The following is a 15,255-nucleotide window of genomic DNA, read 5'->3' on the forward strand; positions in this document are numbered from 1 at the left end:
TTGTCTGCTTTCTCACGTCTGCTGCGTGAGTGACTTGCGCCCTCGGCGAAAAAGCCACTTCCGAATACCAGTAAGTTGTGCGCTCCTGGAAAGTTGCGCGGCGGATTTCAGGGAGGCATCTCTCTGCTGTAGGACTGGTCTCAGGAATGCAGCGGGAAGTGTAGGGAGCTCTGACTAAAGTAGGACGGAGCCACTGTTCATGTTGTCGTATTTAGTTTAAAGTTGCTGTCGCGGGTGTTCTGCTGTGAGAGTATGTTCACCCAACTGCAAGACACTTCAAGCACGCCAGCGACTTTAAAGGATTATTAGACTGAGAGCTTCACGGCGACTTCAGCATTATCATGGTCAGTAATCGATTTACCATCAGTTTAAGTATTGGGGTGGGTGACGGGCGGGGGGTGGTCTAAAGGTAAAGAAAACGTGTAAAAGCTGCGGAGAGTCTCTGTAACCCGTTGGGATAAATTAAGAGGCTACCGAATGAGAGACAGCAGCGACAGTTTATGTGGTGTGGTTTCAAATTTCAGGTATTATTTGTTTGGTTTGTTGTTTTTATCTTTCTACCGTCACCTTTCACAGGGCTGCAGCAAGGTGATGTGGGGAGTGGTAGGGGCGGCTGTCGTCATCACGTTAATAACAATCCCAGCAGTTTTGTACAGCAGTAAGTTATAAGTCCGGCCTGTTTTTTTTCCTTTTCTTTCTTAATGTGCCTGCGCTGCCTGCTCAAGTTGAAGTTTTTCTGTGTGTAACCACACTGCAGAAGTTTGGTCGTTTGATTTAAGCAAATCATCTCATAAATGAACAAATGCTGCTCGTGCCGGGTTTGTGATGTCATTTTCCTTAGTCTGTGGTAAAAAACAAAAAAAATGTGCATCTGTTTAGAATCTGGAGCCACCAAAAGGCCTTTCACTCTTGATGATTACTTCAATGACACCATATCGAAGAGATCCTACAATTTGTACTGGATATCAGGTATCACTGTCAGTCAGATCCCCTCTCTTGTGTTGGTTAACATTTTGAGCAACAAATCAGTCTTGCATGTGGTGTTCAGACCTTTTTTGCAATGTGATTTATCCTCCCTTGTGTCCGCAGATAAGGAGTATCTGCATAAAACAAGGGATGGGAATGTCTTTCTTCACAATGCTGAAACATTGGAGAAGTCACTGTATTTGAGCAATTCAACCTTTGTAATATATCTGCTTCCTCTAATTGTTTTTCTTTTTTTTTTTTTTACAACAAACACAGTGTGATATATTTTATCTTAATGTTTGTGTTTCAATTTCAGGCCAAAGTGGATGCCAGTGATTACTTTTTGTCAGGTGATTATAAATACGTTGCTTTTGAAAGCAATTACACCCAGGTGAGAGGTCTCCAGTGAATGTTCTTTATATGCTTATTCGTTCAATTTGGTTAAACGCTTCAAGTGGCTGATCATTAAAAACCTGCTTAAAAATATGAAAACAATTGTTGTTGTTTTTTTCAATCCTACAGAAATGGAGACATTCATACACAGCCTCATATACCATCTATGACAGGGAGAAGTCGTAAGTAGCGCTATCTTTTTTACTTTATTATATATTATGTGCACACACCTTACAATGTTGCTGTCGCATCAAACAGTTGGAACACCTAAATAACCTGAAGAACTGTAGCTACAGCCTAAAACATGTCAGAGTTGATGAAACTATTTACTATGTCAAAAGACACCACTTTATTTGCTCAAGGGAAGACTTCCTCTCAACTCAGAATTACACATACATGCCCTGACTTGGTGTTGTTGAACCTCCCCTAATGCCACGATGGCAACAATGAACAATAAATCACCTTGTTATCTTGAGGAACTAAAACTTGTTTTGAATATCATGATCTTGAGAAAGCAAATAGCAGACTTCTCAAGATGAATGAACTTCACACAGTAACCAGCTTTGATATCCCAGTATAACAGAACAATCAACCCGTGAGCAACATAGATAATTACAGGCAAGGCCACTCTCTGCGCTCTTTTGTTGGTCCTGAGGAGGAAAACACATCAGCAGAACCCAGAAACACACCAACATTTCACATAGCAGAACAAAGCTATTTTGTTTTCTTGGGGGAAAAAAAGATGTGTTAGCGTGGCATGTTGAGTCAGTTGCCCGTTTTTCCAGTGTCAGAAAGTTCCTTATTTAAACCTTGCCAGATCACTGTTGTAAGATAACCAGCTGCTTATATCAGATTTAAATATTCCTTCTGTACATGTATTCTATATGGATTCTCAGCTGAGGGGATACACGGTAATGAACTTCTGTAATTACATTATATTAACAACAGGACCTTAGAGTATTGAATATTAAATGTAAATAACTAACTTAACTGAACTACATTAACTTACTATTCATCCTTTATGTTGAACATTGATTTATCAAGATAAAACAGTATGTATCCTGTCAAGTATCTACCATTATATGTACTTCGTAAAGGTCTGAAACCACAAGCACAATGAATTATTGGATTGATAATCATTTCTGTGTTGGCACGGTGAGTAAATATAAAAAGAGACTCTACGAAAACTCCAATTTCAGAGACAGGATGTGATCTGCCTGTCAAGCTAGTTTTCACAGAGGCAATCTCTCTTTTTATGCTAACTGTAGTTAGGGGTGGGCTTGACGTTATACTGCTGCTGCAGATTGTAATTCAACGTGCAGTAATTTACTGGTTAAACAAATAACAGAAGCTGAAACTGTTTGTGTATGGGTGTCTCTGCTGACATTATTTTACAGCAGAGTCCGTTTACACAGATGATAGAGGAATCAGAAATTCAGTCAAAACACACTGTAAATGCTCTTTGAATATGTCCTCTTGATATTTGTTCTTTTACAAGATAAAAATCTTTTACTTGGTATATATCTGAGCAGTTTTAAAGTTACAGGTGGATACTAAGTGCATTCAGAACACAGATAACTTCTGTCAAATTAACTTTACCTTGATTTGTGATTTTCACACACCCCTCTAATGTGCTCTAATCACATCGGCAAACAACATTTTTCACCTTAGGGACACCATCAGACTTATAAATAATGATTATCCCTCTTAATACTTTTGTTGTCTCATTGTAGAACATTCATTACACCAGTGAGCCTTCCACCTGTCATACAGTACTTTACCTTTGCGCCAACGGGAAACAAATATGTAAGTGTGCACCAATATTTCACCTGTATTTCAGCTACTTCTAAATCCTGGAATTTGAAAATTTGACTGAATGAGCATTTCTTGTGGATATTTCGTTTCACTTCATTTGTGACTTCTGATGTGGGAATGGGATTTAATTGTATGTGAAACATCAAAAACTGTATTTACACTGTATTTTACAGGCCTACATCTCAGACTTCAACATTTACTTAAAATCTGATGTCAGTGCTGAAACTGTGCAGGTGACACACAATGGGAAAAAGAATGAGATTCTTAACGGTGTCCCTGACTGGGTGTATGAGGGTTAGTATGAATAAGGTAAAGTTATGAGTGCATCTGTTTTTACATAAAGTATGGTTACTATGTTTTTTTTTTTGTTTGTTTTCCTCCAACTTTCAGAGGAAGTGTTTGCGTCGAATGGTGCAATATGGTGGTCCTCAACAGGAAAATTCTTGGCTTATGCAGAATTTAATGATATCGAAGTTCAAAAAGTGGAGTTCTCTTGGTATGGATCTGAGCAGTATCCTGAGACAGTGTCTGTTCCTTACCCAAAGGTGAGATCATATACCTTTTCCAATCACAATATATAGTTATCTAAAAGGAAGATATCAATCAGGGCTTCTTGCTTGCTTGACCCATATGATCTTTAGTTCTCTTGGTATCTGCTGTGAACATAGCCTTTGTGAGGATTTATTGTCTTCACAATGTAATACTATCTAATTATTTATCATAATTGTCACACTTTTCTTTGGTACAGGCAGGATCAAATCTTACCAAGGTGAAACTGTTTGTGGTTAATACCACAAATACGTCCCTCCGCGCACAGGTGTTTCCTCCTGCTTCTATTGCCTCTGGGTCTGTATATTCTTCAGCATATATTATCACTTAATAATCAAACTTGTCAATTAGAGGGAAATGCATTGTCTTTGTCGTGTACCTCGTGTGAACACCTTGTCACTTTCTGTTGCCTTTACTCAGTGATCACATTTTGTGCTCAGTGACCTGGGTTACAGACAAGCGCGTTGCTGTGCAGTGGCTCACAAGGCAACAGAATCATGTGGTTGTACAGATGTATGACCACGATGGAACGAACTGGAAAGAAAAACAGGTAGCTGACATTTGTCTGGTTACCTGTCTGCTCTGAAACTCATCACTACATTCCAATTAGGTGGTGTTTTAAGGATTACCCTGGCTTCGTGATCCAGTGATTAATTGTCTGAAAATGATTTGCCTTTACTCTCTACAGAAATTTGAGCAACTGAGCAAGACAGGCTGGATTGGCCATGTAAGTTTCTAAAAAGATACAGTTATTTGCGTAATTGATTCCCCACAGTTTTATTTAGTGTGTGATGATAAGATATTATGTTTTCCCTCAGTATATGCCAACGCCTCTTTTCTTTGCTGAGGATAAGCTCAGTTTTTACAAAGTGATGAGTGATACCCAGGGCTACAAACACATTCATCACGTCAAAGATGTGAGCGTTTTTATTCATATTAGTAAAAATATGTACTGTTGCATCAGTTTCTTTATGTCTTTGGTGTTCAGTGACTGAAAAAATGTATTTTCTTAAGGGCAAAGCAACACCCATTACCTCTGGAAAGTGGGAGGTTATCTATATATCCAAATTAACAATGGATGCTCTGTAAGTGATGAATCCACATATTGTGGGAGAAAACTGCATGAATTGTGAAATGAAATATATAGATTGGTGAAAAAATATTTATGAGACTTGTGTGAAATTATTTTCTTCAGATATTTTGTGAGTAACGAACACAAGGGAGTACCTGTAAAGAGAAATCTCTACAAGTAAGTCAATCTGCCTTCTGTGTGATGGCCAGACCACTACAGCATTTCATCTATTTTCAGAGCCCAGAATGACTCACAAACACATTATTTGTAGCTAAGTTGTGTCCCCTGAACAATGTGTTATATAGCATACTCATTTTTCTCCTCAGGATTGTGATTGGAAGCAACCCATCAGCCCCCAAGTGCCTCACCTGCGACTTGTATGCGGACAGGTGTCAGTACAACTCAGCTTACTTCAGCTTTGACGCTTCTTTCTACCGAATGGACTGCTATGGTCAGTTACCCTTCCACACGTTCTCTTAAGCAATAACTCACCCACGTGGGGAATATCTGTGAGCAATAACCAGAGTTTAGACAGTTTCTCCCCAACATCCCCATCATCAACGACAGAAAACCTGGTGCGTTCTCAGCCACTGTTTATGCTTTTTTGTTATTACCAGGACCTGGTTTACCCCTCTACACCCTCGTGGACAACAGGGGCTCAGGCACAGGTACATGCTTTTTATGCTTTTACTTTCTTTTTTTTAATTAATCTTATATGTGCAAAGTTTGTCATTTTATTTAAACATATTTGGAGGCAGTTTCTTTTTTTTCTTTATTTTTTTGCCAGATAAAACCACCCTTTTATGACATAAGAGAACAAAGATTTGCTGCTTATCTTTAAAAGAGTGTTTGGTCTGAATTTTATTTTAGTGCTTGTTAATGTTCCAAAAATCTTTCACAAATATGAAAAACTGTATCTATGACGGAAAATGTTAAGAACATTAACATATATAAATGATCAAACAAACCACTATAAAAGTATCTGGAATGTGACCAATAATTAATCAGGCAGCTGAATAACATGATGAATAATTCCACCATTACTGTAATATTTTGGGTTTGTACAACATAAAGAATGACCTTTCACAATGACAAAATAGAACAAAATGATAAAAGTTAGATGAAAATGTCTTGTTGACTTTAGTTCTAATTATGTTCACTTTTATTTTTTTAGAGCTCTCCATGCTCGAAGACAACAAAGTTGTGGGAAACATTCTCTCTGAGTTCCAAATGCCGACAGTGCAACATGGCACCTTTAAGATTGGAGGATTTGGTGAGAAATTACTTCAGTACTTCAAAAATACCTTCTTGAAGTGGTTGAAGACCTGATCGTACCCTCCTTTGAATGTTCTTTTTGTACGATGTGGGTTTATTTTCCACGACAGAAAGGAATACAGTTGTTAGAGAAAGCACAACTTGTTTTTCTCCTTTTTTGAAACACAGAGTTTAGAGTGTTTCGCCTCTTTAACAGACACTTTTACAAGGCATGAAAGTATCTGTTATGTTACTGAAGAGTCAATCTTTTGCTTATGTGAACTAGAGGTTTCAAGTTTCCAAATTGTGCAAGTTGAATATTGGACTATGACTGTCTTCCAAATGTCTGTGAGACCTATCACAGAATCATGTTTGCATGTAGATACTTTAAACAATGTTTACTTAAGAACAGAAAGAACTGCCTTCAAACGCTGCATGTTTGTTGCTTCACTGCATAGAAATAAAACATGTTTCATAAATGGTAAAGGTCCATACAAAACGGCTGATGTCCCATTCATGTCTGATATTGGATTCTAGCTGCTCAACAGTCCCAGTTCTTCTTTTTCATATTTTGCGTTTCATGATGCTCCAGATGTTTTCAGTTGGTGAAATGTCTGCAGGCAGGACAGTCCAGCGCCTGGACTCTTCTACTAGGAAACCATGCTGTTGTAATAGATGCAGTATGTGGCTTAGCATTGTCTTGGATTGGAACATGTGTTACTCTAAAACCTTTTTGTACATTTCAGCATTGGTTTCTTTCCAGATGTGCAAGTTGCCAGTTCCATAGGCACTAATGTACCTCCATTTCGTCAGAGATGCAGGCTCCTGACCTGACTGTTGATAACAAGTCAGGTGGTCCTTCTCCTCTTCAGCTTGAAGAATGCAATCTCCATGATTACCAAAAAGAATTTTGAATTTTGATTCATCTGACCACAGAGCAGTTGTCCACTTTGGCCAAGTCCATTTTAAATTAGCTTTGGTCCAGGGATTTCCGGATAATGTTTACATTCAGCTTCCTCTTTGCATGATAGGGCTTTAATCTGCATTTTGAATGGCACAGTGAACAGTGTTCATAGACAATGACTTCTGGAAGTGTTCCTGAGCCAATGCATTGATTTCAATGACAGAATTCTCTGTTTTTACTACAGCGCCCGAAGATCATGGCTGTCCACTGTTGATTTTGTTTTGTACAGAGATATCTCCAGATTTTGTGAATCTTTTGACGATTAGGTATACTGTAGATGAGGGATTATTCAAAGTGTTGATAAGTTGATGGGCAGTTCTCTGAAATTGCTCCACAATTTGTAGTTGTTTTTTTCACATAGCTTAGCCTTTTTCTTCTAAGAGGTTGTGTCTCTAAGGTGCTTTTTTATACCCAATCGGATCACTAATCTGTTTATAAGTACCGTTTACTTTCCCAGAATTTTTGTCTCTCTTGTGAGATTTGAGATCCCTTTGAGATAGGTTGTTGCCATCAAATTAAAGATGAAGCAACATTTGTCATGAAACCATAAAACGGTCTCACTTTCAGCATTTGATATGTTTTCTATGTTCTACTGTGAATTGAATATTGCTTTCTGAGATTTGCTAATCATTGTGTTTTTACATGCATTTTACAAAGTGTTCCAACTTTTTGAGTTATGTAAGAAGCTCTACATTTTTCTAATTTTGGTACTTAAAAAAACTTTGTCCCCGATACATTTATTTGAGTTGAATCAGTTATATTAGCATAGAATTTTTGAAAACACAAACAGTATTCTTCAATCAATTTGACTCCTTTCTCAAAACTTTTTTTTCCAAATCAACAGATCTTTGGTATGAAATGATGTTACCACCGAATTTCCAGAAGTCCAAAAAATATCCTCTTCTCATTGATGTGTAAGTGAACTCCTCAGAGCGCAACAAAAGGTCCACAAAAAGTTTTGGTTGCATATGATGGTGTTGCTGTCCCATGCAGGTACGCTGGCCCCTGCAGTCAGAGTGTGAGCTACCGCAATAAGCTGAACTGGGGCACGTACCTCTCCAGTTCCCTGGGGATCATTGTGGCCAGCTTTGATGGAAGGGGAAGTGGGTACCAAGGTGATGAAATAATGCATGCAATCTACAGGCGCCTTGGTACGTTTGAAGTGGAAGATCAGATAACAGCTGTGAGGTAAAGTGTCTGAATGTTTAATTGTTTCTGTGATATATGTTGTCACTACACTGCTGTCTTACAAATATGTGTTTCATAATGTAAGTAAAGGTGCAGATTTTCCAAATATTCCTCTATTTTTTTCCTAGATAAAATGTGATTTCTATCTTACAGGAAGTTCATTAAAATGGGTTTTATCGACAAAGATAGAATTGCAATATGGGGCTGGGTAAGTTACCAGTTTTCTCTTCTTCTGTGCCTTTGCCTTGCATTTTCTAAATAATCTGTTCTGCTCTTCAGTCATACGGGGGTTATGTCACCTCAATGGCCTTGGGTGCTGGGACTGGGCTCTTTAAGTGTGGGATTGCTGTGGCCCCAGTTGCCAATTGGGAATATTATGGTAAGTGTACAAAAGGGAATAGCTGCTATGTATGACCTTATTCTACAAGCTGTTCTAAGAGCACTGTAATTTTGCTTTGGCACTTTTTTAAAGAGGAACTACTCCACCCACTGATTTAGTCAGTGGGTTTACATGATGAGATTAACTCAATTATAGCTATAGTTGGGTTATGCTCCTTATCTGAGCAAGGGTAATTATCCTTTGTTACATGGCGGTTACATGCAATACCACAGTAGATAAGTGGTGCTGTACCCATTTCAACTATCGCTAATAGAGCCACTTCCGGCTGACGTCTCCACCACCAACAACAACAAAACTAAGGCATTCAAGAAAGATGGCGAACGAAGAGCAAGATGAAGCTACGTCCCTCTACACTTGTGATGAGCTGGTTATGGCACGAACGCGATGCACAACGGCGCATTCTCCATCGCGTTGTTTGTTTCTTTCTGACGGCGGCGACAACAACAGTAATATCGTCTCCTTTGACTTCCAGGTGATGATCGTGAGAAAAAATCTCAAGCATGCGCAGAACTCTCGATCCGATCCGCTGTCGTCTCCGGGCATGTTAAGTGGGTCGGATCGACTTATCCCGGGGTCTTAATTCGATCGCAACTAACCCGATCCGATTCAATTTCTTGTCAGATTAAGCTTGAGTTGAATAACTCCAATCTTATTGTAATTTAGCCATTAATCCAATCCGATTGCCCGCATGTAACCGCACTGAGTGTTGCAGAGTGTCAACATATCACCTTGTGGCCCTCACTCCAATACTAATTAAGTGCTTTGAGCACTTTGTCATGCAGCACATCAAGGTCATATTGCCAACAAACTCAAACTCCCTCCTGTTTGCACACAAAGCAAACTGTCAGCTGAGGATTCAACATTAACTGCACTTCACCTGAAGAACACCAGGGTTCTTTTAGTTGATTTCAGCTCTGCTTTTAGTAACATTATACAACAACTACTGGAGAAGGTGATATTGCTGATTGCTGACACTCGCACCTGCAATTGGGTCCTTAGCTTGGCTCTGTATTCCCTGCTTCCATAAGGCAGAAAGTGCAGCAGCATCTTCGCTAAATCCAGCAGAATACTACAAAGTTTCTTTCCACAAGCAATATGCATCATCAGCAGTCTTTCCCCCTCCACTGCTATACTGAAGTAAAAAAGTCACAACACTGAATAGACCTCTTAACCAGAAACTTTACATTTGATAGCACTTTGTTGCAATTAATACTTGAGTGACTGCTCTGCCAAATGTATGCTGCTCCTTCTATTACTCTTTGTATTCATTTTGTACCTTTTTTTTTTGTTATGTGTTTGGAGCACACACAGATACACCAACACACAGCAGTCACAGGATTGATGCAAGGCAGTTTATCAGACTTTTAATAAATTTCTTAATAGTCACAAAATGCTTTTTGCCCTGTCATTCACTATCATGGCAGTTTGTGAAGCAATCAAGGAATTCATATTATTGATCACAATTTCTTCTTCTCTGTTGACACATAAAAAAAAAAACAACACCACAAAGGAATGTTTTCCATCTAAAAGAGCGGCATAGGCCATTGGTGATGATGAGAAACTAATCGGTGAAGTTTAGCTTTTTGGAACTTTTTGAATGTTCTGGTCAAATGAGTGCTTTCACGATGTTAATCGCATATCACTTTTAGGTTTATTGCCCAATTTACATTTTTTACAAGTCTCACCATATCTGAGAGGTTAATGATGCATTTTTATGGGATGAAACGTTCTTTTTTAAAAGATTTGTCATTCGGAAATTATGTACCATTCATGTCCATCCGCAAATAGATTTGTGACTATCGCAAGTGTTCATGAGTGTAAGCTGGATATTTAGGTTTTAAATATCAGTTTATAGATTTATAGATTACCGTGTACAGACTTGTTATTACTTCTTTGTGTTTGCACTGCACAACACAATTGTATTTTTTTTAATTTTTTGCAGATGCTGTGTACACTGAGCGCTACATGGGAAAGCCCACAGAGAATTCAGACTCTTACAAAGTAAATATCATACAATTCAGCCCTGATCTAAGAATTCTCCATTTTAGATCTATAAACTGCACATATACGCACATATGTAAGGTGCAATTTTAACTGTGAATTAACTTTTTTTTTTAAGAATTCCACCGTCACATCCAGAGCAGAAAACTTCAAATCAGTAAACTATCTATTGGTCCATGGCACAGCAGATGGTACGTTCTGTCATTTCTTTCAGTCACTTTTCAGTCAGTTAATAAGTTGTGGCAACCCTGTTTCTCATCAGGGTACCAGGTAACACAGTAAAATCATGCACAAATGGGCCTCTGTTTGCCTTGAAAGAAACTTGAGCTTTGACGTTGAGTCACGTAGTGAAAGTGCTGTTTTTCCTGTAGACAATGTCCATTTCCAGCAGGGCGCACAGATCTCCAAAGCTTTGGTGAATGAACAAGTTGACTTTGAGGCAATGGTAAATATTGGCTAAGGGACTAATATTTGCCTTGATGGTGTTGATTTAATGATGGCATTAAATAGAAAAACAACTGTTACACAAGAAATAAAGCATGATTTAAAATGCTTATAAGTGAAATACATAACATGGAATCTGATCATGTCTAACTTTATTTTGCTGTTAATTTCAGTGGTACACTGACAAGAACCATGGTCTCAAGGGATCAGCCACGCATCATCTGTACACCCTCATGAGTAACTTCCTGCAAAAATGCCTCCTTAGTCCCAAATAGATATTAAAAAGAGACAGCATTTTTATTGAATATTACCACTGATTTTTTTTAACCTTTTTCTTTATCCTGTTGAGTTTGTGAAAGGTCAGGTCAGTTGTAGAGATTTGTATTGTCTGCACATGTTGCATTGCTCACTCTACTGAGCACTTGTATCATATTTTGAATTATAGAATTTCTGTCAAAATATGTGACCAAAGCATGCGTTAATAGTTTAACATGAGTGTGATAACTTATAGAACATGAATTACACTGCACTGATTTGTTGTGGAGTTGTGTCAGTTGTGTTTTAGTAATGTTCTGATGAAGGTGAAAATAAACATTGTTTTGAACCATAACAGTTTCTTTTCTTTCTTTTTTGTGTCCAGTGGTGATACAAACATATAAGCCTTCACTGTAATATAAAATAATTTAGGTCTGTACTATTTCTTTCTCTCAAAAAGCAACAAGCCTTTTCTTCATATAGACAAAATGACGTGACGGCCAACAGCATAAACCATTTTGACCCGCTAAGAAGGCATAAGTTCAACACATGTAGGCAAGTATTCATTTGTCATTCGTCCTTTTTGATTTGGACCCTGAAAGTAGCAGATTTCACTATCCAGATGCGATGCTGTCATTTTTTTTTTAAACCAAAGATAAATACATTCAGGGGAGTGAGCCGGAAGCTGTGTAATGGGTTGAGAATAACAGAGAATATGCTAAGGTTCCTGTGATGGGGGAGTCACCTGGGAGAGCTCCTCAGCTCTGCTATATAAGACTGAGCAAATCAGGAGGGGACCATGAAACAGCTCCAGAAGCCAGAGGGAAAAAGACACAGATCGACGCGCCTCATAATTCCTCTCAAACGCTCAACAGGAAGGAGCACAGGTGATGTTTTTCTTCGCAATTTTTACTAAACTTTAAAATACATCTAGAATAGTAAGACTAACTTTAATATATGCTTTTTTTAAATATTGACTATTGAAGTATCACATTGTCTTTGTTTCTCTGTCTGTCTGCTGTTTTTTTAGAGGGTCAAACAATGAAAAGTGCTCAGTGTCTTGCTGGTCTCCTGCTCCTCATCATCATCCAAAGTAGCTGGCAGGTGCCTGACCAGGGCACAGACCGAAACTCGGTGTAAGATTTCATTATTATTATTTTCCATCCATCCAGTCATTTTCTACACCCGCTTTATCTACTTTAGGGTCATGGGGGGACTTGAGCCTTTCTCAGCTTATCCTGTCATTATTATTATCATATTTATCTTTTTTTTAACGTTTTTAGATTTCTGAGCGAGTAACATTTGTGAGAAAATACCATTGGCAGCCTATTTGGTTGCATTAACAGAGGAAACACTAATCCTCGCTTAGTAACAGCAAATCAAATTTAATTGATAATTTTTCTGTTAAATTTGAGAAACAGAAGTTATGTGAGTTTTTTTTAAATGTTTTTAATCAATGTTCATCAACTCTGTTATCAGCAACCATTGTATTTATTGATGCTAAATGTCTTATACAAATGAATAGCATAGTGAAACTAAATCTTCTCGGTATTTAGGCTCAGTGTAGTGGGAGCATATAAGTAGTGTCCGTTTGATTAGATTATTGAGCCAGGAAACAAAACTGTAATGCAGAGGAGGACAGCAAGTAGACACTCCCCATGGGATCTTAGGGCGAGTTACGGTATGTCCTGCTCTGCTCATTTGTTGCCATGATGTGTTCCTTTTAGGTTATTGAGTGAAAATTCAATGCTCAATGAACCCATTGAGCTCCCAAACATGAAGAGGCACTCAGAGGGAACGTTTTCCAATGACTACAGTAAATACCTGGAGACAAGAAGAGCACAAGACTTTGTCCAGTGGCTGAAAAACTCAAAAAGGAATGGGTGAGTATATATTATTCTTCACCCTTACAATGAATTGTTTCATATCTGCAGCATAGCTTTGTTATGTTTGAATGATAAATATGGATGTAAATCTAGTTCAATTGATGCTTCTGACTTTTTTATCTGAACCAGTGCAGTGATTTCTGAACTTCCTTATCCTCGATTATTTGTCTTTATTATCTGAATGTGTCTGCTTCTAAAGGAGTCTATTCAGACGCCATGCAGACGGCACCTACACCAGTGATGTGAGCTCCTACCTGCAGGACCAGGCGGCCAAGGAGTTTGTGTCTTGGCTGAAGACCGGCCGAGGCAGAAGAGAATAAACTCAAACTGAGAGCTCTTCCAGCTGATACCATTCTCAAAAAGAATGCAACCATTTTTCACTAATTCTTTTCCAATATATATGTTCTACAATCTGTAGTATACTTTCAACTGATAATGCCATCAGATTCGCCTCACAAGAAGCCCTGTTGGCCTTCCATGGTTGAAGGAACTCCTGTCAAAATGCAAAAACTTTAAAAAATGCATCTAAATCATAAATGCTGTTGGAAATTTTACCAAGCAGTCATTATTTTTACAGTTTGTCATTTTAATCTCCCTGTTAAAAGAAATTTGGAGTATTTAGCTCTTTTTGTCACATTTGGTCTTCACTAAGTACATCTGTGGATAGTCTTGATACTTTTTCTTGTTTTCAGAAGTGTCATATTTAGTTTCAATAAAGAAATGTGTACGATCCATGAGTTCCGTCTTCAAGACATTATATCCAAAGGGGTGGTTTGACTGCCTTCAGTTATGTCTAATGCCCAGAATACATTCAATAATGTCCAGTAAAAATAAGATAATATATAGTCATTTTTATCAATTGTAATTTCAAAAGCCCTTTTTCACAGACCATTTTGATCCAATATTCAGTGTCAGTGTTCACGAGATGTGACTCCAGAGTGTGCAACACTTGTTTTTCTATCATTCTCTCTTAATCATCCATGCTTATGGAGGCAGAACAAGAATAAATAAACACGTCCCTCCCTAGAGAGAACGGTGCTGTGGGATTTCTACAAGGTAGCACGATGGTATGTGTCACCTGTCAGCTGCTCACCGGAGAAGGATTTCCCATTGATGTTCTGACTGCACACCGAGGACAGTCATGCCAAATAAAAAAAGAAAGAAAAAAGAAATCATGTCAATCAAGTCCGTATCAGACTCATTGGTAACAGTGACTGGGTCGACACTTCTGATTTCCTCCTGGCACTGAGACAAAACAGTAATTCACATGAGCCAGCTGCCTGACACGCACTGGGATGTGCCACCTCTCTAAGCTGTCATCTGCAGCACATCAAACCATCTGTTGATTACAAGAGAGAACCTGTCCACTTCTGTCTGTTTAGAAGCCAAACCTAAGAGGGTAATGAATTTGTACTTGTGCTTAGCAGAACTTCCACTGGGTGTTCCTGTCTTGTCATCTCAAACTCAGTCATTAGTGCAGCTGCCAAATCGTTTAGTTGTTGATTTGATATGTAATTTGAGACAAAATAATACACCTGATGAAAACAGAAGAAAAAAAAAACCTGAAAATAAACAGGTAACAATTGCACAAGTCATGATGATTTAATGCATGAATTACATCAGGGTGTTGCTGTTAATTTTTTTACAGAGGAAAATATGCAATCAAATCATTTCTGTAAATGTGCCTATGTAAGCTGGTTGGTTTATATTCAAATGTAGTCTCGGCAAGATATTCTAAAACTAGTGCTAAATGGTTAAAAAAAAATTGTCTGCTTGATTTTGTAAGCAGGTATTTCATGGAAGATTACCTTTTCTTTATTTCTATCTTTTACAGTACTACTAGTGCTTACACCTGTTTTTAAAATGAGGGCTCTCAGCGAAGACAGATTTTCATCCATTCATTCTTGGGCTATCCTGCAGGTAACCTAAAAACTAAATATAAATAGTTTCCTATAGCTAGTCCCTGTGGTATTGGAATCAATTATTTAATTGTTTTATAGTGCTGTGCAGCTGCTTTAAGGAGCCCGCAGCTGCTTGTTTTGGGGGAAAGGATTAGGGAGTCAAATTA

General features: G+C 38.2%; 2 protein-coding genes across 2 annotated transcripts; both read left to right on the forward strand.

Annotated features, from left to right (window-relative positions):
* Positions 1-54: 54 nt before the first annotated feature.
* fap (fibroblast activation protein, alpha) lies at positions 55-11,656 on the forward strand. Its single transcript, XM_072397105.1, has 26 exons — positions 55-344; positions 577-658; positions 880-969; positions 1,090-1,184; positions 1,283-1,357; positions 1,489-1,541; positions 3,093-3,165; positions 3,348-3,468; positions 3,565-3,719; positions 3,923-4,020; positions 4,144-4,273; positions 4,412-4,450; positions 4,542-4,640; positions 4,738-4,808; positions 4,919-4,972; positions 5,122-5,246; positions 5,413-5,463; positions 5,970-6,068; positions 7,858-7,927; positions 8,007-8,201; positions 8,355-8,409; positions 8,481-8,580; positions 10,544-10,602; positions 10,721-10,793; positions 10,974-11,047; positions 11,220-11,656. Exons 1-26 carry the CDS (start codon positions 342-344, stop codon positions 11,319-11,321), a joined length of 2,241 nt encoding a protein of 746 aa, XP_072253206.1. The 5' UTR covers positions 55-341; the 3' UTR covers positions 11,322-11,656.
* Positions 11,657-12,117: 461 nt separating this feature from the next.
* On the forward strand, positions 12,118-13,906 carry gcgb (glucagon b). Its single transcript, XM_072397698.1, has 4 exons — positions 12,118-12,188; positions 12,332-12,437; positions 13,029-13,184; positions 13,387-13,906. The coding sequence occupies exons 2-4, from the start codon at positions 12,343-12,345 to the stop codon at positions 13,505-13,507; spliced, it is 372 nt and encodes a 123-aa protein (XP_072253799.1). The 5' UTR covers positions 12,118-12,188; positions 12,332-12,342; the 3' UTR covers positions 13,508-13,906.
* The last annotated feature ends 1,349 nt before the right edge of the window (positions 13,907-15,255 follow it).

This window comes from Leuresthes tenuis, unplaced genomic scaffold, assembly GCF_036924035.1.
Source record: "Leuresthes tenuis unplaced genomic scaffold, fLeuTen1.0.hap1 SCAF_12, whole genome shotgun sequence".
Classification (NCBI taxonomy): domain Eukaryota; kingdom Metazoa; phylum Chordata; class Actinopteri; order Atheriniformes; family Atherinopsidae; genus Leuresthes; species Leuresthes tenuis.